The following is a 21,595-nucleotide window of genomic DNA, read 5'->3' on the forward strand; positions in this document are numbered from 1 at the left end:
AAAGGAAACTGTCAATACCTGAAAGATATCACATGAAGATGTACACCATTGCAACAAAGTCGGCTGTGTCACTTCTATCAATAAAGGGAAATTTAGTAAAGTAATAACAAAAGACATAACATACACCAAATCACCATTTATGTAATGTGTGGACTGGAGACAGGTTTTGCTGTCTTTATACAGCAACACACAGAATAACCATACTGTCTCTGAGCACCACACTTTGTGGCTGTCAGTCACTGGGGATTGGAGACTAGCGACCCCCCCCCCCCCCTCAAGTGCATACAGGGGTGGGGGGAAACAACCATGACCTCCTTGTAATTTGCCTTTAGTGACAGAAGTGACACAGCCATCTTTGTTGCAATGGTGTGCACCTCCATGTGATATCTTTCAGGAATTCTTTTTACTATACAGTTATATAATATACAGTTATATAAAACGGTTTTCTTTTTACTATACTTAACGTTATAACTGTTATCAGTAATAAAGGGCACATCCCTCTGTACCCAGTTTGCATTTTGTTAAAACACCTCAGAAACCCAGCAGGAATCATCACTCAAGCATAGGGCCATGCTATGCTGGTTATCTCTGTGTTAGACCAGAACGAAGTGGCGCACATGGCAACCTGATGCCATGATTGAGTTATATTTCTGAGTTCAGGCTATGCCAGACTGTGGATGGGGTGCCATATACAGAGCACTTGCATGTACATTGCTCTGAGCTGTTGATGAGCATATTGATGCCGGACTTGACCACTATGCACCCTCATTATAGATCCCCTGGGTAGGAAAAATGGTTGCAGCATAATGATATGCCACTTAAAAAAAAAAATTCCGACCAATTCTTTGTTAATCAGCACTAATCAACAAAGAAAGATGGCGGTGACTTATTCCATAAACATGCAAATAGCTAAACAAGAAAAATAAAATCAATGAGTGCAAATTCAAGTCTTCCTTGACATAAATAACCAAGTTTTTCCAAAATTAATGTTTTCAACATGCATCATTACAATATTTCTTAATTTCATAACAAGCAATGAGACAACATTAGAAATAAAATTTTGGTGGTTGGTACATTTATTTGTGTGCACACTTCATGTAATACAGCAGTTTGAATAATGTACCTACATTAGTTTAGAGTTTAACAACAGTTATAAAGTAAGCATGTGAAATAGGGTCCAAATAGGTCCCTGATGAGTAATGGAAATATTTTGCACTGCAGATTACAGCCTTGTCAGATAACATAAATCATTCAGAATGCAGTAGTAGAGTGAAGCTGCAGATACTGGACGCTGTCTTCAATCTTCCTGTCCTATAGCAACTCCTGAAGCTATATGAACCCGTCCTGTATCAAACACACAAAAAGCACTTCCTAACACTACTAAATGAATCTGACTTGAAAGCAAGCTAACAGACGTATTTTCCTACCAGTGCAGGAGGGACAATCCTATGATCTGGAACAGATGCCAGTTTCGTAAGCCAGGAATTAGAGGGATGCAGTGAAATGGAAGGGGGTGTATTTAGTGTTTGTCAGGAAAAGTAGCTCCACAGTGCAGAAGAGAATCAGACATGCGCAGCACCATAGACAGTACACAGCGTTGTCTGTCCTATTGCATTTCCTTGTAGGCTCATAAACATTAATCAGGGACCAAATTAGAGATCATTTACATACATCTACTTTATAACTGCAGCCAAGCCTTGAAGAACAACTCCATGATGCATAAAGTCTTCCCCAGTAATATTTGTTACTTAAATTCATTTTGAAGCAGCATTTCTCCTTATGTACAATCTGCTTTGGAAGGTCAAACATTTTTACTGCCCTCGTGTTGTAACATGCAGCTGATCTGTTTATAAAAATCTGGTTAAAGTTGAAAATAACATTTTGCATCTTTACTGACAGTTGTATTGCCTTACTAATTGTAAAACTGCAATGTGACACATCAATAGTGACAATCTAGAATAGCTTTGCCACCCTCAAGGTGGTGATATAAACATTTTAATGGAAGACAGAGGAGTTTAGGCTCACTCCCACACAGTGGGTTAACCTCTAGTCCATCCCTGTCCACCAAGCATCTCATAAGGAATGGTAGAGTACTCTCCCATCCCCTAATTGGCCAGTTCGTGTCATGAGATGTTTAAAACTAACACATAATGCAAACTGGCTAATAACAAAACAAAAACAATTCTGCCCTGAAAAGATAACCCAATATGTTACTGTTAATCTGTTCTTCACCATGAAATATATGACCTTTTCTCAACAGGCCAAAGCATTCCTGGAGAAGAGCTGCAATGGATAAAGTGATGTTTTATCACTGCTTTAAAGAAAACCCCATTGCTCTGTGATCATATAAAGCAATGTTATCCAGAATCCACTTATTATGTTATCCCTGAAACTTATGGCGGAGCATGAACTTGCCCTCCCAATATCTCTGTAACCCAACCATCTCAGGAGATCTGAATAATGTAATCTTCCACAGCACGTAACTTTTCTAGGACAGAAACCTTGAAATATTGTTCATCTCAAATGTTACGATTTCATGCCCAATTAAATAGCACTTCATGAAGTTTATCTTTAACAACTGCAGATACACTTTTATACAGTGTTCTATGGGGACTTTAAAATCTTATGTAATATGTATCCGAAGAACAGGAAAGAATTGCTAAATGAATATTGTGTTGTTTTGTTGTGGATGATCCACTTTTAGTTAGGAGGTGGGAGATGAGAAAAGACTGAAGTGTTTCGGTGCAAATTCTCAAGTTCCCTGTGCAACAACTTAGAGTCATCAGTTATTTTCTGTTGCCAATTATAGTTTATGGTTACTTCCAAAGCATTAGCAATTGCACCAAACAGAGGCCTTTTTATCATATTTCCCATCAACTAGTGTGCCCAAATCATAATAGCAGAAAGGAATATTGAAATAGAAACACAGACATAACCGTTGAAGTGTCCATTTAATAGGTCCCCTGGAAGTTTGTTCCGTCTATGCACGCCACTTGCACTCTAGCAACAGATTATACAATTTACAATGTACAAGAAAGTACATCCGATACCACATATGGACCCAAATTTTAGGATTAGCCAATTAATCTCATTAAAACACTATCAACCAACAGTGCCATCACCCATGCAATAAAACGCTTATATACAGTCCATACCTTTGTAATAGAATTCTTGTACAAATTAAAAGATTTTTACAAAAATGTATGTTTTTGTTCAAAAATGTATAAAGTTCAGTAACTGCACATCCCCACCCCTCCCCCCAAGTTGTAAGGTTTCTTGGTATAAATGTTAGAGCAGTTTAATTTAATAGTTTAGAACAGTTTAACAGCAATTAAGTTGAAAATACAGTGAAGAAGGCACTTGGTAACCCCTTCCCCGCTCAAGGATAGTAAGCGGCAATGTAAGACACTTGAGCTCAGGCGCGGGCACTTATCCTTTTCAGAAGATGCTTCAAATGAATAAAATCCCACAAAGTAGCAGGACTTCTCTCCTACAATATCCACATTTGGCAAGAACAAAGCTTCTTCTTGAATCCAAGGCTAGCTTAGGCAGAAAAGGGGTTAGGCGAGACATAGCTCTCAGTACATATTTGGATAAACATTTGTCACAAGGGTGTAGTAGAATTTCCTCTTCATGCAGTAGTATCTGTTCACCAGCGTAAAAAAAAGCAGCAGCCCCCCCAAAAAAAAATTAGAGTGAGAGTAAAATCGATTATATTGTGAGGGAAAAAATATCCTATGAAAAAAACAGTAATCCAGCTTGATGCACCACAGCTCAGAAATGTATCTGATTAAGAGTGCTAAAAAGACGAAATTGTAAAGTTTTATAGTATTAATACCAGTTGTACTCTTTTATAAATTAAAGGTGGATAAGTCACTTATCACTGTTAAGCCCTTGGACGGCCCAGGCAGCAAATGCACCAGCTGTGCCAATGAGAACTATTGAAAGACCAGGTGAGGGCGCATTGTTTGGTGGAGCAGTGCATTACATTACTGTGTAGCATTCTCATTACTGCTGAGACAGAAGTGCAGTTCTGTTGGCTTTCATCTTCTCTAGTCTTTTCACTAAGTGACTGTTTGTCATTTCCATCTCCTCCATCTTGTCCAGAGCAGTGCGTAACTATCAAAACAGCAAGACAAAAAATAAATAAAAAACAAACAAAAAAAAACCTTGGTTAGACCATTACTCATTTAAAAGAGCAAACTTATTTTTTTTTACAAATACATAAAAAAACAGTTTTGGGCAGCATGCAACACTTGTCATTTTTTTTAAATCCTACTCACTAACACCTTCCAAACTGCAACCAGTAATGCTCCCTACTTGCAGTCATTAACCCCTCGTAGTCCCCACGTGCAGACATTCAGGCCCCCAGTTGCAGAAATTCTCCCTCGATGGTTAACAGTGGGGCCTACCTCTCTCCCCCCCCCCAATATCAGTATATGCATTGTGGCCACCACATACCTAACCCAGCGCTGAATCCTTTCGTCACTTCACTCAAGCAGTTAGTTTGCATCAGCGTCCCTCCGTAGGCTTCCAAGATCACCCAACATGCAACGCAGGCCAGAGGGATGTTGATGAATGCTAACATGCTTGAGTGAAGACAGAACCCAGCACTGGAATAGGTATGTGGCTTCCGCTGCAGTCACTTTCCATATACTCAGGGGAAGAAAGAGGTGTGCCCCGCAGCTTTATGTCAAATTTAGGTAATATTCGGACACCTATACTTTTCCTTAGTAAAAGTGCCCATTAATGTACAATTTTTTCATATGTGATCTTTTAGCGAGCTTTTTATGATCAAATTGGACAGAAAACTGCACAGTGTGTGTCGAAAACCAATGTAAATCGATTCTTTGGTCGATCGGAACAGAAAATTTAATCGATCTGAAAGTTGGATTATACAATCTTATCCGAATAGAGAAAATGCCCTAACTGCCCTAATTATTGGAAAAATTGATAATCGCCTTCCAATTACTTACTACAGTAAAAAGTGCACCGAAACATTGCATCTGATGAAAAAAAAGTCAGATCTGAATTTTTCAACTTATAGCAGGGGAGAGGATATTATACGCCTGAGATAAATTGCTTAGTGAATAGTAAAATGCTGTATCACCATGGTGATACAGGAACTGTAAAAACAGCACAGAATTGTTGTAAAACGACAGGAGTTCAGCTTAGTAAATTGTGGCCATTTTCTTTAAAAGATCTATCCACATAAGTATTTTGCAATGAAAAACAAACAACCAACGAAAAAAACAAGCAGCTGTTAAAGATGGCTAATGTACACAATTTACTGCATGCGGGTGACCTAATAAATATCTTGTTTCACAAATATGACTTCACTTCTTTAAGTGTAAGAGAGTGAAAAGGTACATTTTGACATAAAGCAATGAAAAGTCAATTTCAATAGTTGGAAATATGGATATTTATGCTTTATGCCCTTTTACTTATCAAAGTATTACAGACTAAGGCTTTACCTCTCTTTGAAGTCGCCTTTTTTCTGCTTTTAGTTCATCTTCCACCTTTTCTGCATTTTCTGCAGCCGATTTATATCTAGCTGCTTGTCCTTCAAGTCTAAGCACCTATAAAAATCAGAATAGAAAGAAATAAGTTATAAGCACACATATTTCATCTTTCAAAACAAAACTATCCCTCCAACCCCATTACTCCTTCCAGCATCAGGCAAACCCTGCCCACAAAAAGTAAACCTATACTTCTGCAAAAAACTGATTATTCACTGCAACAAACATTTCAGAGAACAACTGCAGCTCAGGGAATATTTATTACATAATGACATGCGCCAGGTCACCGAGATGATGCGGCCAAGGGGGGATGAAGACAGAGAGCACAGACTAGGAGGAGAAGAACACCATCAGGGACAGGTAAGTTGCTATGCCTGCAAACCCTTTGCACTTGCCCTGGGGAGCACATGTTGGGAAGAGACCTGGGGAACACTGCAGCGCTCAGGGGCCCTACAGTAATTGCCCAGGTTGCTACAATGGTAGCGTGAGTATGTCTCGCTCATCCATGTAGCATTTCCATTGTCCTTTAGATCCCATGGTGGTGTCAGGAAAACTAAATTTGTCATGTAGAGCAAGTTTTACACATGGTAGAAAATACAATGAAGGCATTTAACAATGCTTACATTTTGTTCTAAAGTAGTTATATCTTGCTCTGCTTTTGAAAGTTTGAACTTGTATTCACTAATTTGTCTGTTGGCATCCCCTAAAAAAGAACAAAAACAGATTAACAAATAATTAACAGGAAGCAGCACCACTCACAGTTGCAGACTAGCTATGACAAGTGCAAAGAGTGCTTTCAACCTCACCAAAGGACCTGACATTACTTACCACCTGAAATGACTTGTAAAAATCATCAAAGTGACAAAAGCCAGCCGATATACAGAAAAAGATCTACATTTGCCCTGTGTGCCAGGCAACCATCTTACGACACCATCTTGTATGGTATATGCAACATGGTCAAGCTGGAATGGTGGTGCCTTGCTGTGACCACTAACACATGACCAACAAAGCAGGGAGCAGCAACATCTTTAATTATATAATCCTGCAGAAGCTGCTGTAAACCAGATCTGCACATTGTGATAAAAATTAGGAAGGGGTGGCAGGTTGTGTTAAGACCAAGAAAAAACAGCAGGTCTCAGGAACATTCAGAGTCAGCCATAATTTCATGTTTAGAAATTTTTTTAAACCATAAAAATGTTTATTTTCTTTAAACTTAACCACTTTCCCCCCGCCCGTACGAATTTCTCCGTCCCTTTTTCCATCCTTTAACCAGTTCGGCCTATCTGGACGAGCTTCCTCGTCCAGATAGGCACTGGTGCTGCCACCGGCTCGTGCGCGCGATCGGGCGCGCCCCCGCGCGCGCTCCCGCTGCCCGCCGCTAGCCCCCCGATCAGTGAATGGGAATATAATTCCCATTCACCGATCTAACTTCCCCGCAGAAATACCGACGCTTTCTCTCCAGAGAGCGCGGTATTTCTGCCCCCAGGAAACAACTCCTCAGCATTTTAGTTCCTAGATGCGAGCTGGTTCGCATCTAGGACTTTTTTTACTGTGGCCATCTTGTGGCCAAATAGTAAACTGCACCCACATACATTTTTGATTAAAAAAAAACATTATTTTACATTTAAAATTAGCAGTTTCCCTCCCACACCAAAAATTACCCACATACACTTTTTTTATTAAAAAAAAATAAAAAAATAAACAATTAAAAACAAAAACAACATAAATAGTTACCCAAGGGTCTGAACTTTTTAAATATGCATGTCAAGAGAATATGTTATTATATTATTTAAAATTATAAGCTTATAAATAGTGATGGACGCAAATTGAAAAAATGCACCTTTATTTCTAAATGAAATATCGGCACCATAAATTGTGATAGGGACATCGTTTAAATGGTGTAATAACCGGGACAGATGGGCCAATAAAATACATGCGTTTTAATTACGGTAGCGTATATTAATTCAAACTATAATGGCCAAAAACTGAGAAATAATGAATTTTTTCCGTTTTTTTCTTATTCTTCCTGTTAAAATGCATTTACAGTAAAGTGGCTCTTAGCAAAATGTATCACCCACAGAAAGCCTAATTGGTGGCGGAAAAAACAAGCTATAGATCAATTCATTGTGATAAGTAGCAATAAAGTTATAGGCAAATGAATGGGAGGTGAACGTTGCTCGGATGCATGAGATTTTCGGCACTGCGGCGCTGAACCGGTTAACCCCCAGGGACGGAGAAATCCGTACTTTGCGCACTCCCGCCGCTGTCCGCGCTCCCGCTCGTAAACACGCCGCCCGCCGCTAGTAAACACGCCGCCGCCCACTCGCCCGGAGATCAATGAACGGGAAAATCCATTCCCGTTCGTTGAGCTAAGCCCCGCAATGATCCGCTGCTCTCCGATGGGCAGCGCGATCATTGTGATCTTACCCAGCCTCCAAGTACTTCCTCCAAGCATCCGGAAGGACGCTTGGAGGTCGCATTAAAACAAAAAGTAACTGTGGCCATCTTGTGGCCAAATAGTAAAACTACACCATACACATTTTTCACAGACAAATAAATTACTTTTACACAAAAAATTAACTCATTACCTCCCACACTCCCAATTTTTTTTTTTTTTGTAATTAAAAAAAAAATAAAAAATGTACAATAAAAAAAAATACATAAATAGTTACCTTAGGGACTGAACTTTTTAAATATTTATGTCAGGAGGGTACAACACTGTTACTTTATAAACTATGGGCTTGTAATTAGGGATGGACACAAAACTGAAAAAAATGCACCTTTATTTCCAAATAAAATATTGGCGCCAAACATTGTGATAGGGACAATTTTATAACAGTTTTATTACCGGGACAAAAGGGCAAATACATTTCATGGGTTTTAATTACAGTAGCATGCATTAATTAAAAACTGTAATGGCCAAAAACTGAAAAATAATTTTTTCCTAGATTTTTCCTATTTTCCCATTAAAACACATTTAGAATAAAATAATTCTTGGCATAATGTCCCACCTAAAGAAAGCCTAATTAGTGGTGGAAAAAACAAGCTATAGATCGTTTAATTGTGATAAGTAATGATAAAGTTATAGACGAATGAATGGAAGGAGCGCTGAAAGGTGAAAATTGCTCTGGTGGTCAGGGGGTAAAACCCCCTCAGTGGTGAAGTGGTTAAAAATCATTCTGAACTGCCCAAAGAATTTGGAACTAAAAAATAGGCAGTTTTGGGTACCACTTTATAGTAATGACATTGACGTTTCAAAGCAGGTTAAAAAAATTGTCAACTAAATTAATGAAAGGGATGGAAGATTTCTCTTACCCAAAGGAAGGAAAAAAAAAAAGGTTAGGCAAACTTCTCTGTACAAAGCAAGATATACACATGGAGGAAAATAATTTACTACCTGATTAGAAATAGGTGCTTTCTCAGTTTAAAGATAATGGGATACTTACCCAAGGAGACGGAAGGCTCTTCTCTCCCAGTGCCCTCGGTGCAGCACTGGCTCCCCCTTTTAAATCCATCGCCGCGGGGGACTTCAGAAGTCTTCGGGAGCCGAGTCCTCCCGAAGACAGGCAGCTCCAACTTGTACATGCATAAGTGCGTGAGAGAGGGCGCTCGCGAGTGCGCAGTATGGTGCGGCCCATCTTCGGGAGCACTCAGGCTCCTGAAAACTTTCCGAAGTCACCTTCGCCAGCGTAGTGAGCAGTATTTGACCAAATTAGTCAGATACTGCTCCTGGGGACAGAGCTGCACCGAGGGCACCGGGAGAGGAAAGGGAAGGCTCAGTAGGACATAGAGCCTTCCCTCTCTTTAGGTAAGGATCTCGCTTTTTTTTTTTATTATTTTTTTTTATTTTAAGGGGTTTTGTGGTTCTTTATAAAACAAAAACTAACAAGCCGCTGCAGCTAAAGCTAACAAAATTTTGGGATGCATTAAAAGGGAAATAAAAACTTGAGATGCTAGCATAATATTGCCCCTGTTTAACTCTCTAGTAAGGCCACATCTGGAATATGGCATTCAGTTCTGGGCACCACATTACAAAAAAGATATTGCAGTTTTAGAGCAGGTGCAGAGACGAGCAACAAAATTGATACGTGGGATGGAAGGTCTCACTTACCAAGAAAGGTTAGATAAACTGGGTTTATTTAGTCTAGACAAAAGACGCCTTAGAGGAGAGCTAATTAACATGTATAAATACATCAGAGGGCAATATAATAGCTTGGCGGATGAGCTTTTTGTCCCTAGGCCTTCTCAAAGGACTAGAGGACATGATCTGCGCATGGAGGAAAAACGTTTTAGCCATTTATTTAGGAAAGGGTTCTTTATGGCCCATACTCACGAGGGACTTTTGTCGTCTCAACACACGGCGCGCGCGTGTTGCGGCGACAGGTTGCTCGTGAGTATGGGCCGCCGCACGCGCGCGCACCCCGAACTGTCGCCCGCCGCTCATGTCGCCATGCGATTGAAAGTTTCAATCACATGGCGACAGTCGCCGCCGCACCTCCCCCGCAACTGTCGCTAGTCCGCGTGAGTAATATATAAATCTATAAATCTTTATAGGTGAGAGAAAGCTCTACTCCCACACAAAGAACACCATTATGCTTAAAGGGTTATGCTCCAATAAGTAAACAAGTACATGTCAATACATCAGTAAGCATCAGAAAATAAAAAACAAAGTAGATCCCTAAAAACACTAACACCCTGAAGCAGGATGTGAGTAATTTACCTTGGGTACTGACAATATCTCTCGCATTAATATAATGGGCATATAAAATAATCCTCATCGTGGGAGTTGTGCTCTTTGAAATAGTTTTTGTATTCCCAGTGCTTGCATTATTTCTAAAACATTTAGAGGCTTGGTCTGAACCAGGTAAGTATCAGCCATACACTGGTCGATTGCCACTAGATCAACCAGCAGATATATCCCTCTGTGATCGAATCTGATCAAAGAGGGATCTATTGGCTGCCTACATTGCAAACAGATTTTGAATCGATTTCACTATGAAATCGATTCACAATCTGTGGAGCTGTCGCCGCCCCCCCCCCCCCCCCCCCGCATACATTACCTGATCTGGCCGGCGCAAGTCCCCCCGGTCTCAGCTGTCTCTTCTCCACTCTGGGCCTCAGCTTCACTTTACTTCCTGTCGGGGGAAGTTTAAACAGTAGAGGGTGCTCTACTGTTTAAACGTCCCCCAAAAGGAAGTAAGTGAAGCCAGCCAGAGCCCAGTGTGGAGAAAGGACCACGGGGACACACGCCTGCGGAACAGGTAATTTACTGCCGCTAGCGTCGGTCGTTGGACATTCGAACGCAGCTATCGACGCAACCCCGGCCCGCTGGCGATTGAGCTCGGACAGATCAACGGGATCAATCAATTTCGGATGGAAATCGGTCGATCGGTCAGCATTTGCGTATCGATTTCACAGCAGATTCGATCACAGTGATCGAATCTGCTGTCTATCGGAGGAAAATTTGAGTAAGTGTATGGGCACCTTTACTAACCCTCAGAAGATGTTAGAGAGATAAAACAGCCACATACTCTGCATTTCAATGAGTTGTAGATCAGACCCATTCTCCAGTCCTCCTGAATCCGTGACCGTAGCATCATTTCTTGAATATTTTTGACGTTCCTCATCTAGTTGAAGCTTTAACTTTCTAATCTGGAACACAATCACATGATTAATGATTAATTTATACAAATGACAAAACAGCAATAAACAGGTCCAAATAATTGGTGGTTGTCTTGGCTTTGCTTGTATATAAAACTGTATAATTTCTCTCAATCTAATCTCTAGAAAGATTAAAAAAAAAATCTATAAAGGACAACTCAAGCCTCATGTATTGTCCTTAATATTTATGTTTCAGAAGAAAAAGTGTAGAATTCTGCATTTCAAATGACAGTCACAATACAGTTCAGAACCATGTTGTAAATATTTTTAGGATGCAAAAAATAAAAAGTTGTATTACCTGTGACACAAGCTCATCTTTCTCTTCAGCTAATTTCCTTAGCCTCACATCTGAAAATGTAAGAATGAAGGTCAGCCAAATACAGCCATATGCATATTTATTAGGTCATACATGTAAAAGTTACTTAAAGGATACCACAACCGACAAAAAGGAAAGTGTGGTGGCTAGGGAAGGAAAACTAGATACTTACCGCCTCTCTTGTTCTCCGCCGTCAGTCTTCTCCAATAGATGTCGGTGACGGCCGACTCTCCTGACCTCTAACCCGGACATACTGTGCCACGCATGCGCTGTATGTCCGTTCTTTACCGCTTCTGCCGGCGCATAATTTCGGCAGAGGCAAGTTCACTCCCCTGGCTCCTCCTTCCGTGGAGGGCAAGACGCTATGGAGAAGGAGCCAGGGGAGTGAACTTGCTTCAGCCAAAATTATGCGCCGGCAGAAGCAGTGAAGAACGGACATACTGCGCATGCAGGGCGCAGTATGTCTGGGTTAGAGGTCAGGAGAGTCGCCCGACACCGGCATCTATTGGAGAAGACAGGCGGCTGAAGGAGGGGAACAAGAAAGGCGGTAACTATCTAATTTTCCTTCCCTAGCCACCGCACCTTCCTTTAGGTCAGTTGTGGTATCCTTTAAAGGAATCCTAAAGTCAAAGAAAAAAATCCAGTTTAACTTGTCTGGAGCTTCTACTGGCCCAATGCACAGGGCCCACAAGGCGTGCCATGACATACCAATCCTCCGGTCCCCCCGCAGCGACCCAGTTTGGTTTTCAGAGACTCGGCCCACTGCATCTGCATGGCCCTGGCCGCGTGCATCCTCGATCGCGCTCCTGTCACTGGGAGAGTCCTGCGCATGTGCAGTACGAGATTTTCAGTACAAGTGGCTTTGGCTTACTGCCTAAGCACGGCCATAGTTTGACATGCGGAGGATCCAGAAACGTCCCTCTTCTTAGGCAATTATCTAATTTTTAATATTTTAAACAGAGCTTGAAGTGGGCTCAAAAAATAAAAAATAAAAAAGTAGGCAACCTGATCTGGCGGGCTGAGCGGATCAGGTAGCCACAAAAACCGCTGCTTCTCCCCGCCGCTCCTGTGGGCCGCAGTGGCCCACTTTCACTTTTGTGACCTATAGGTCACGAAGCTGATTTGAGAGATTTATTCTTTCATCCAGTGTGCAGCGAGGCAGGGGAGTGGCAGGGGGTGCAGCCAGGGAGAGAGAGACCTGCCCAATGGCAGCTCTGGAAACCCTTCAGGAACGCCTCTGGTGGGTGTTTTGAACAGGGAATGCCTCTCCCTGTGTTTGCCTCCGAGATAGGAACAATATTATGAGGGGCTATAGCGCGTCATTGGGGGGGGGGGGGGGGGGTGGATAGAGAGCGGCGGTGTGGTGGCACAGAGGCATGTGATGAGGCAGAGAACATGCCTCTATGTCCCATCTGCCCACCTCGGGTTCTATTTAAAACACCTCTGGTACACTTGAAGCAGTCCAAAGCTAGTGGTGGCACAATAGCTTTTAAATCACATTTCTATTGATTTCTATTTGCATATCAAGGGGTGCAATGTGGTAGCCCATCCATACTATCCATATCAGGAAGATGCTGGATGTTTAAATTGATAGGCATATGGTCAGCTTTTCTTACTTCATCAGTCATTCTACCTATTGTATCCTTTGATTACCAATCTCATATTGTTCTGTATTTTTTATTAGAGTGCAGTGATTTCCCCCATTTTGCCCGTATTTATTGTATGGTGATTTGGATCATGTTGATGCTTTTCCAATACAGTATATTAAATATGCCTACTTACCAAGTGGTCCCTCTCCTGCAGACTCCAACACCTGTGCAGCTTCCTGAGATACAACCGTGATTGCTCCAACCACTGGCTCGTGGTTTATATCACCATTTGGTGTACCATCTGGAATAATAACTAAACCATATTTCTGAAGAGAAAAAGAGAAGCAACAAAAATAACTATTTCAGGCCAAAGGCCATATCTCACAAAAATGGCTCAGGCCAGAAATGGGGTGCAAAATAAATGTAAAGTGATAATTTACTTGTAACTGTTTAATATAACTTATAATGGGGCCCTCAATAATGCAATGTCTCTGCATGGTTTATTGTATACCCTTTTTAAAACACAGGCATGTCAACCCCATTATGTATAGTATGAACTGTTACATTCTGTCTATTAATATTAAATAAGAAACAGCTTGTGCTGGTCTCTGCTTGAGTAATTGGCTAGAAGCATTCTTACTGCTTCTACAGTGCCAATAACATGCGTTAACAGTGTTAGAGAAGAACACTGCTGTCATTTCTGTGATGTCAAAACAAACAGTAATTAAACTTGATACAACTGTATGCCCTAGCACACGTGTCGAACTCCAGGCCTGGAGGGCCAGATCCATGCCAGTGTTTAGGATGGACTGAGCAAGAGGAATGTGTTCTACCTGGACCACACCTTTCCTGATTCAGACCCATCAATTAATTTGAGCTATGTCAAAAATGTGTGAAGACCCCGGCCCTCGTAGGACCGGTTTGACATACCTGCCGAAGCAAACTCAGTAGCAAAAATATATTGTATTATTGTTTAAAGTCTCATTTTAACCTCTTGAGGACCATGATGGTAACCCCCCTAGTGACCAGCCTAATTTTACATTAATTGGCCACTGCAGCTTTAAGGCCAAGCTGCAGGGCCGTATACCTCTGCGCACAAGTGATCTCCCCCCCCTTTTCTCCCCACCAACAGAGCTCTCTGTTGGTGAGGTCTGATCGCCCCCCCCTGTGTTTATTTTTTTTTATATAAATATTTGTTTGTTTTTTTTTTAAATATTTTTGGACATTTTCTTTTTTTTTTTTTTTTCTAAACCCCCTCCCTCCCCCCAGCCGGCCAATCACGGCGATCGGCTGTCATAGGCTTCTGCCTATGAGAGCCGATCGCTCTCTTGTCCCCCATGGGGACAGCCGTGTCACACGGCTGTCCCCAGTGCAGCGCTGCTGCTGATCGCAGCGCTGCACATGTAAATACACGGCGGTTTCGCCGTGTAACAGTCTCCCGAGCGGCAATCGCCGCTCGGAGACTGAAGGCGGAGCTCGGCTCCGCCCACCAAGCGGGAGATGCGCGCGCATCGTGCGCGCGATCTCCCGTAAAATGCTGCCCCAGGACTTTACGCCAATTGGCGTTAGCTGGTCCTGGGGCTGCCGCCGCGGCCACGCCTACTGGCGTGACGCGGGCGGCAAGCGGTTAAACACTTCATTATAAGTACACTACCACTTTAAGAGAACTAACGAACATATTTTCTCTGACACATATTCTACACAGAGCCGTGCACAGGAGGGGCAGTGCTTTTTCCTGGGTGCCGCCAGCGCCTATTTTTATATAAGTATATTTGTAGGCGCCACTTTTTACACAACGGGCATTTGTAGCCACTATTTTTTGTACAATCGTCATTGTAGCCACTAATTACTCTATACAATAGACATTTGTAGCAGCTATTTTTTATATAGCAGCTATTTGTAGCTGCAACCTTTATGTAGCGGACATCTAAAGTGTGTATGTAGCCTAATTCTTGACCATTCCTCCTTTCAGAACGGTTTCAGTTCAGCAATATTCTTGGCATGTCTGGTGTAAATCACCTTCTTGATTGCCACAACATCTCAATTGGGTTGAGGTCAGGACTCTGACTGGGCCACTCCAGAAGGCGTATTTTCTACTGATTAAGCCATTCTGTTGTTGATTTACTTCTATGCTTTGGGTCTTGTCCTGTTGCAACAACCATCTTCTGATGAGCTTCAGCTGGTAAACAGATGGCCTTAACCTCCTTGAGCATAATGCCGCTCAAGAGGTTTTGTAGCCTCAGAGACCCCCAGGAAAAATCTATTAGATTTAATGTCTGTTCAACATGTTAGGTAGCACTAGGCTAGCTAGCTTATATGTTCTGCAGAAATCTTATAGATTTCTCCTGGGGGACTCCTGAGGCTACCAAAACCTCAAGAGCGGCATGTCCGACCGTGTCGGGCACATCGCTCAGGAGGTTACGTTCCACAGAAAAATGTCTCGATAAACTTTGGAATTCATTTTTTCTTCGATTATAGCAATCCGTCAAGGCCCTGACACAGCAAAGTAGCCCCAAACCATGATGCCACCACCACCATACTTCACAGTTGTGATGAGGTTTTGATGTTTGTGTGCTGTGCCTCTTTTTCTCCACACACAGTGTTGTGTGTTTCTTCCAAACAACTCAATTTTGGTTTCATCTGTCCACAGAATATTTTGCCAGTACTGCTATGGAAAATACAGGTGTTCTTTTGCAAACTTTAAACGTGCAGCACAAAAGTGGCTTCCTCTGTGGTATCCTCCCATGAACACCAATCTTGTTTAGTGTTTTACCTATCACAGATTCGCCAACATGGATGTAAGCATATGCCAGAGACTTTTGTGAGTCTTAAGCGGACACTCTAGGATTCTTCTTCACCTCACTGAGCATTCTGCACTGTGCTCTTGCAAGCATCTTTACAGGACCGCCTGTCATAGGGAGACAGTTTGTCTTACCGTGGACTGATGAACTGAAAGGCTTTTGAAGATACTTTTATAACCCTTTCCAGCTTTATGCAAGTCAACAATTTTTAATCGTAGGTCTTCTGAGAGTTCTTTTGTGCAAGGCACCATTCACATCAGGCAATGCTTCTTGGGAAAAGCAAACACAAAACTGGTACGCGTTTTGTATAGGGCAAGGCAGCTGTAACAGACACCTCCAATCTCATCTCATTGATTGGACTACAGCTGGCTGACACCTCACTCCAATTACCTCTAGGAGATTAGTCTAGGGGTTCACATACTTTACCCACCTGCACTGTAAATGTTTACATGGTGTGCAATAAAAACAAGAAAACATTTGTGTGGTATTAGTTTAAGCAGACTGTAATTGTCTATAATTGTGACTTAGATGAAGATCAGATTACATCTTATGCAGAAATCCAAAGGGTTCACATACTTTTTCTTTCTATCGTATATTTGGAATTCACACATTCAACTGTAATAAGGGCTCATTCACACTAAGTGAACTGCAGTTAGTTTTGACTCAGGGCCCGTTTCCACTAGAGCGAATCTGCATGGGTTTCCTGCATGAAGATTCGCATAGACAATACAAGTGGATGGGACTGTTTCCACTTGTCAGGATTTCTGAGCGTTTTTCTGTGCAGAAAAAATCTGCACGGTAGATTCGCATACAATGTATTTAATAGGGAATTCGCATGTGGTTTTGGTATGAGAATTTTCATGCAAATTCGTCAAAGATAACATAATTAAACACAAAATGCAGTTTTAAATGATGGTTTTTATTATTTAGTGAGAAAAAAAAGCTCCAAATCTACAAGGCCCTGTGTGAAAAAGTGATTGCCCCCTTTGTTAAAAAATAACTGTGGTTTATCACACCTGAGTTCAATTTCTGTAGTCACCCCAGGCCTGATTACTGCCACACCTGTTTCAATCAAGAAATCACTTAAATAGGAGCTATCTGACACAGAGAAGTAGACCAAAAGCACCTCAAAAGCTAGACATCATGCCAAGATCCAAAGAAATTCAGGAACAAATGAGAACAAAAGTAATTGAGATCTATCAGTCTGGTAAAGGTTATAAAGCCATTTCTAAAGCTTTGGGACTCCAGCGAACCACAGTGAGAGCCATTATCCACAAATGGCAAAAACATGGAACAGTGATGAACCTTCACAGGAGTGGCCAGCCGACCCCAGGACAACATCTAAAGAACTGCAGGCCTCACTTGCCTCAATTAAGGTCCGTGTTCACGACTCCACCATAAGAAAGAGACTGGGCAAAAACAGCCTGCATGGAAGATATCCAAGGCGCAAACCACTTTTAAGCAAAAAGAACATTAACCACTTCCCGACCGCCCAACGCACAGAGGCGGCCGGGAAGTGGACCCCGCAAGGACCGCCGCATGCACAGAGGCGGCGGTCCTTGTAGGTGCATGGGCGGCGCGATCGCGTCATTCGTGACGCGAACGGCCGCTGGGGACTGGCTCTGCCCACCTCGCGCTGTAACCTGCCGGCCGTTCGGAAGCGCCGGCGGGTTACTAGCACCCGGATCGCCGCATACAAACTGTATAATACACTTTGTAATGTATACAAAGTGTATTATACAGGCTGCCTCCTGCCCTGGTGGTCCCAGTGTCCGAGGGACCACCAGGGCAGGCTGCAGCCACCCTGGTCTGCACCCAAGCACAGTGTTTTCCCCCCCACCGCCCCCTGATCGCCCACAGCACCCCTCAGACCCCCCCCTGTCCACCCCCAGACCACTTTTTGCACCAAATCACCCCCCTAATCACCCATCAATCACTCCCTGTCACTATCTGTCACCGCTATTTTTTTTTCTTCCCTAAACTGCCCCCTGCTCCCTCCTGATCACCCCCCCCCCACCCCTCAGATTCTCCCCAGACCCCCCCCCCCCCCCGTGTACTGTATGCATCTATCCCCCTGATCACCTGTCAATCACCTGTCAATCATCTATCAATCACCTGTCAATCACCCGTCAATCACCCGTCAATCACCCATCAATCACCCATCAATCACCCATCAATCACCCCCTGTCACTGCCACCCATCAATCACCCCCTGTCACTGCCACCCATCAATCAGCCCCTAACCTGCCCCTTGCGGGCAATCTGATCACCCACCCACACCAATAGATCGCCCGCAGATCCGACGTCCGATCACCTCCCAAGTGCAGTGTTTACATCTGTTCTCTACCCTAAACACCCACTAATTACCCATCAATCACCCCCCGTCACTGCTACCTATCAGATTAGACCCCTATCTGTCCCTAGGGCACTCAATCAACCGCCCACACCCTCAGAACGCCCTCAGATCCCAGCCCTGATCACCTCGCCGGTGCATTGCTTGCATCTATTCCCCCCTCTAATCACACCTTGAGACACCCATCAATCACCTCCTGTCACCCCCTAGCACACCTACCCATCAGATCAGGCCCTAATTTGTCCCGTGTGGGCTCCTGATCACTCGGCCAAACCCTTAGATCCCCCTCAGACCCCCTTCCGATCACCTCCCCAGTGGATTGATTGCATCTATTTTCCCTTCTAACCACCCCTGAGACACCCATCAATCATCTCCTGTCACCGACCCTAGCACTCCTATCCATCAGATCAGGCCCAATACAACCTGTCATCTAAAAGGCCACCCTGCTTATGACCGGTTCCACAAAATTCGCCCCCTCATAGACCACCTGTCATCAAAATTTGCAGATGCTTATACCCCTGAACAGTCATTTTGAGACATTTGGTTTCCAGACTACTCACGGTTTTGGGCCCGTAAAATGCCAGGGCGGTATAGGAACCCCACAAGTGACCCCATTTTAGAAAAAAAGACACCCCAAGGTATTCTGTTAGGTGTATGACAAGTTCATAGAAGATTTTATTTTTTGTCAAAAGCTAGCGGAAATTGATTTTTATTGTTTTTTTTTCACAAAGTGTCATTTTTCACTAACTTGTGACAAAAAATAAAATCTTCTATGAACTCGCCATACACCTAACAGAATACCTTGGGATGTCTTCTTTCTAAAATGGGGTCACTTGTGGGGTTCCTATACTTCCCTGGCATTTTAGGGGCCCTAAACCGTAGGAGTAGTCTAGAAAACAAATGCCTCAAAATGACCTGTGAATAGGACGTTGGGCCCCTTAGCGCACCTAGGCTGCAAAAAAGTGTCACACATGTGGTACCGCTGTACTCAGGAAAAGTAGTATAATGTGTTTTGGGGTGTATTTTTACTCAGTGTATTCTCAGTGAATACTTTGGGATGTCTTCTTTCCAAAATGGGGTCATTTGGGGGGTATTTATACTATCCTGGAATTCTAGCCCCTCATGAAACATGTCAGGTGGTCAGAAAAGGCAGAGATGCTGGAAAATGGGAAAATTCACTTTTTGCACCATAGTTTGTAAACGCTATAACTTTTACCCAAACCAATAAATATAGGCTGAATGGTTTTTGTTTTTTTAATCAAAAACATGTTTGTCCACATTTTTTGCGCTGCATGTATACAGAAATTTTACTTTATTTGAAAGTCGTCAGCACACAAAGTTAAAAAAATCATTTTTTTGCCAAAATTCATGTCTTTTTTGATGAATATAATAAAAAGTAAAAATCGCAGCAGCAATCAAATCGCACCAAAAGAAAGCTTTATTAGTGACAAGAAAAGGAGCCAAAATTTATTTAGGTGGTAAGTTGTATGAGCGAGCAATAAACCGTGAAAGCTGCAGTGGTCTAAATGGAAAAAAAGTGCCTGGTCCTTAAGGGGGGTAAAGCCCACTGTCCTCAAGTGGTTAAGGCTCGTCTCAAGCTCCCAAAGGTCTCAAGGCTCTTGCCAAGACCTTTGGGAAGATACCTTGCGGACCGACGAGACAAAAGTTGAACTTTTTGGAAGGTGTGTGTCCCGTTACATCTGGCGTAGAAGTAACACAGCATTTCAGCAAAAGAACATCATACCAACAGTAAAATACGGTGGTGGTAGTGTGATGGTCTGGGGTTGTTTTGCTGCTTCAGGACCTGGAAGGCTTGCTGTGATAGATGGAACCATGAATTCTACTGTCTACCAAAAAATACTGAAGGAGAATGTCCGGCCATCTGTTCGTCAACTGAAGCTGAAGCGATCTTGGGTGCTGCAGCAGGACAATGACCCAAAACACACCAGCAAATCCACCTCTGAATAACTGAAGAAAAACTAAATGAAGACTTTGGAGTGGCCTAGTCAAAGTCCTGACCTGAATCCTATTGAGAGATGTTGTGGCATGACCTTAAAAAGGCGGTTCATGCTAGAAAACCCTCAAATAAAGCTGAATTACAACAATTCTGCAAAGATGAGTGGGCCAAAATTCCTCCAGAGCGCTGTAAAAGACTCGTTGCAAGTTATCGCAAACGCTTGATTGCAGTTATTGCTGCTAAGGGTGGCCCAACCAGTTATTAGGTTCAGGGGCAATTTCTTTTTCACACAGGGCCATGTAGGTTTTGATTTTTTTTTCTCACTAAATAATAAAAACCATCATTTAAAACTGCATTTTGTGTTCAATTATGTTATCTTTGAATAATAGTTAACGGTTTTTGATGAGCAGAAACATTTAAGTGTGACAAACATGCAAAAGAATAAGAAATCAGGAAGGGGGCAAATAGTTTTTCACATCACTGTATATGAGCAGGCAATGACTGGATAAAAAGACCTGAAAACACTGCCATAGCCTATTTATAAAATACAGTAGATATTTTTTACAAGGTAACCAGACGTGAAAAGAATATAAAGGTGGACGTATTACAATTACCGTATATACTCGGATACAAGTCGACCTCGTGTATAAGTCGACCCCAATATTTGACTCTCTTAAGCTGGATTTTTTTTTATCTACTCAAGTACAAGTCTACCCAGGAAAGTTAAAGACTGCACTTGGGCACCAGGATGTCTCAGTGTGGTCACTGTGACCCCTCTGTGTGGCCCCTCTAGCTTTGTGGCCCCAGTGTCCCCTTGGCTGTGTGGTCCCTGTAGCTATGTGGCCCATTTCCCCCTGGCTGTGTGGCCCCTATGTCCCCTAGCTGTGTGTCCCCTGTTTTACAGGAGCTGCAGCAGCCAGCATCTGTCTCCCCTTCCCCAAAGTGCTACAGCACACAGCTTGCTGAAATTCCCCCCCTCCCTCCCACCAACAAGGAAAGGGCCCCCCGTCTCACTCACTCCCTCCCCAGCAGCTCTCCACAAAGCCCCCCTCCCTCCCATAACCACGCAAAGGATGGCTTCTTCTCCCTCTCGCTCAGCCCTCTGTGTCATAAATGCAGCATCAGCGCTGAAGTGGAAACGTAACTCACTGACTACACAGCGCGACATCCTATGTTGTCCCTCTGCTCGTTCTGGTCTGTTAGTTTACAATACCACAGCTACGGCTCCGATGTCATGTGATTTCATGTGTCATTGGAGCCGTAGCTGTGGTATTGTAAACAGACCAGCGTGAGCAGAGGGACAAGGGAGGATGTTGCGCTGTGTAATCAGTGAGTTTCCACTTCAGCGCTGACCATTAGATGACTGCGGCAGAGGGGGGAGAGAGGGGGAGAAGACCATC

At 42.9% G+C, this 21,595-nt stretch overlaps 1 protein-coding gene across 29 annotated transcripts in view; it reads right to left on the minus strand.

Moving 5' to 3' along the window:
* Positions 1–1,058: 1,058 nt before the first annotated feature.
* LRRFIP2 (LRR binding FLII interacting protein 2) overlaps positions 1,059–21,595 on the minus strand; it is a 192,870-nt gene continuing 172,333 nt past the window's right edge. For all 29 annotated transcript variants that reach the window (XM_068236569.1, XM_068236566.1, XM_068236568.1 and 26 more), the window contains 6 exons: positions 13,279–13,411; positions 11,479–11,528; positions 11,051–11,171; positions 6,143–6,222; positions 5,475–5,579; positions 1,059–4,119 (listed from right to left, as the gene is read on the minus strand). In XM_068236569.1, coding sequence (XP_068092670.1) covers positions 4,009–4,119; positions 5,475–5,579; positions 6,143–6,222; positions 11,051–11,171; positions 11,479–11,528; positions 13,279–13,411 — 600 coding nt within the window. In that variant the 3' untranslated portion in view covers positions 1,059–4,008. The remainder of the gene's footprint in view (positions 4,120–5,474; positions 5,580–6,142; positions 6,223–11,050; positions 11,172–11,478; positions 11,529–13,278; positions 13,412–21,595) is intronic.

Source organism: Hyperolius riggenbachi, chromosome 5, assembly GCF_040937935.1.
Source record: "Hyperolius riggenbachi isolate aHypRig1 chromosome 5, aHypRig1.pri, whole genome shotgun sequence".
NCBI classification, from domain to species: Eukaryota; Metazoa; Chordata; class Amphibia; order Anura; family Hyperoliidae; genus Hyperolius; species Hyperolius riggenbachi.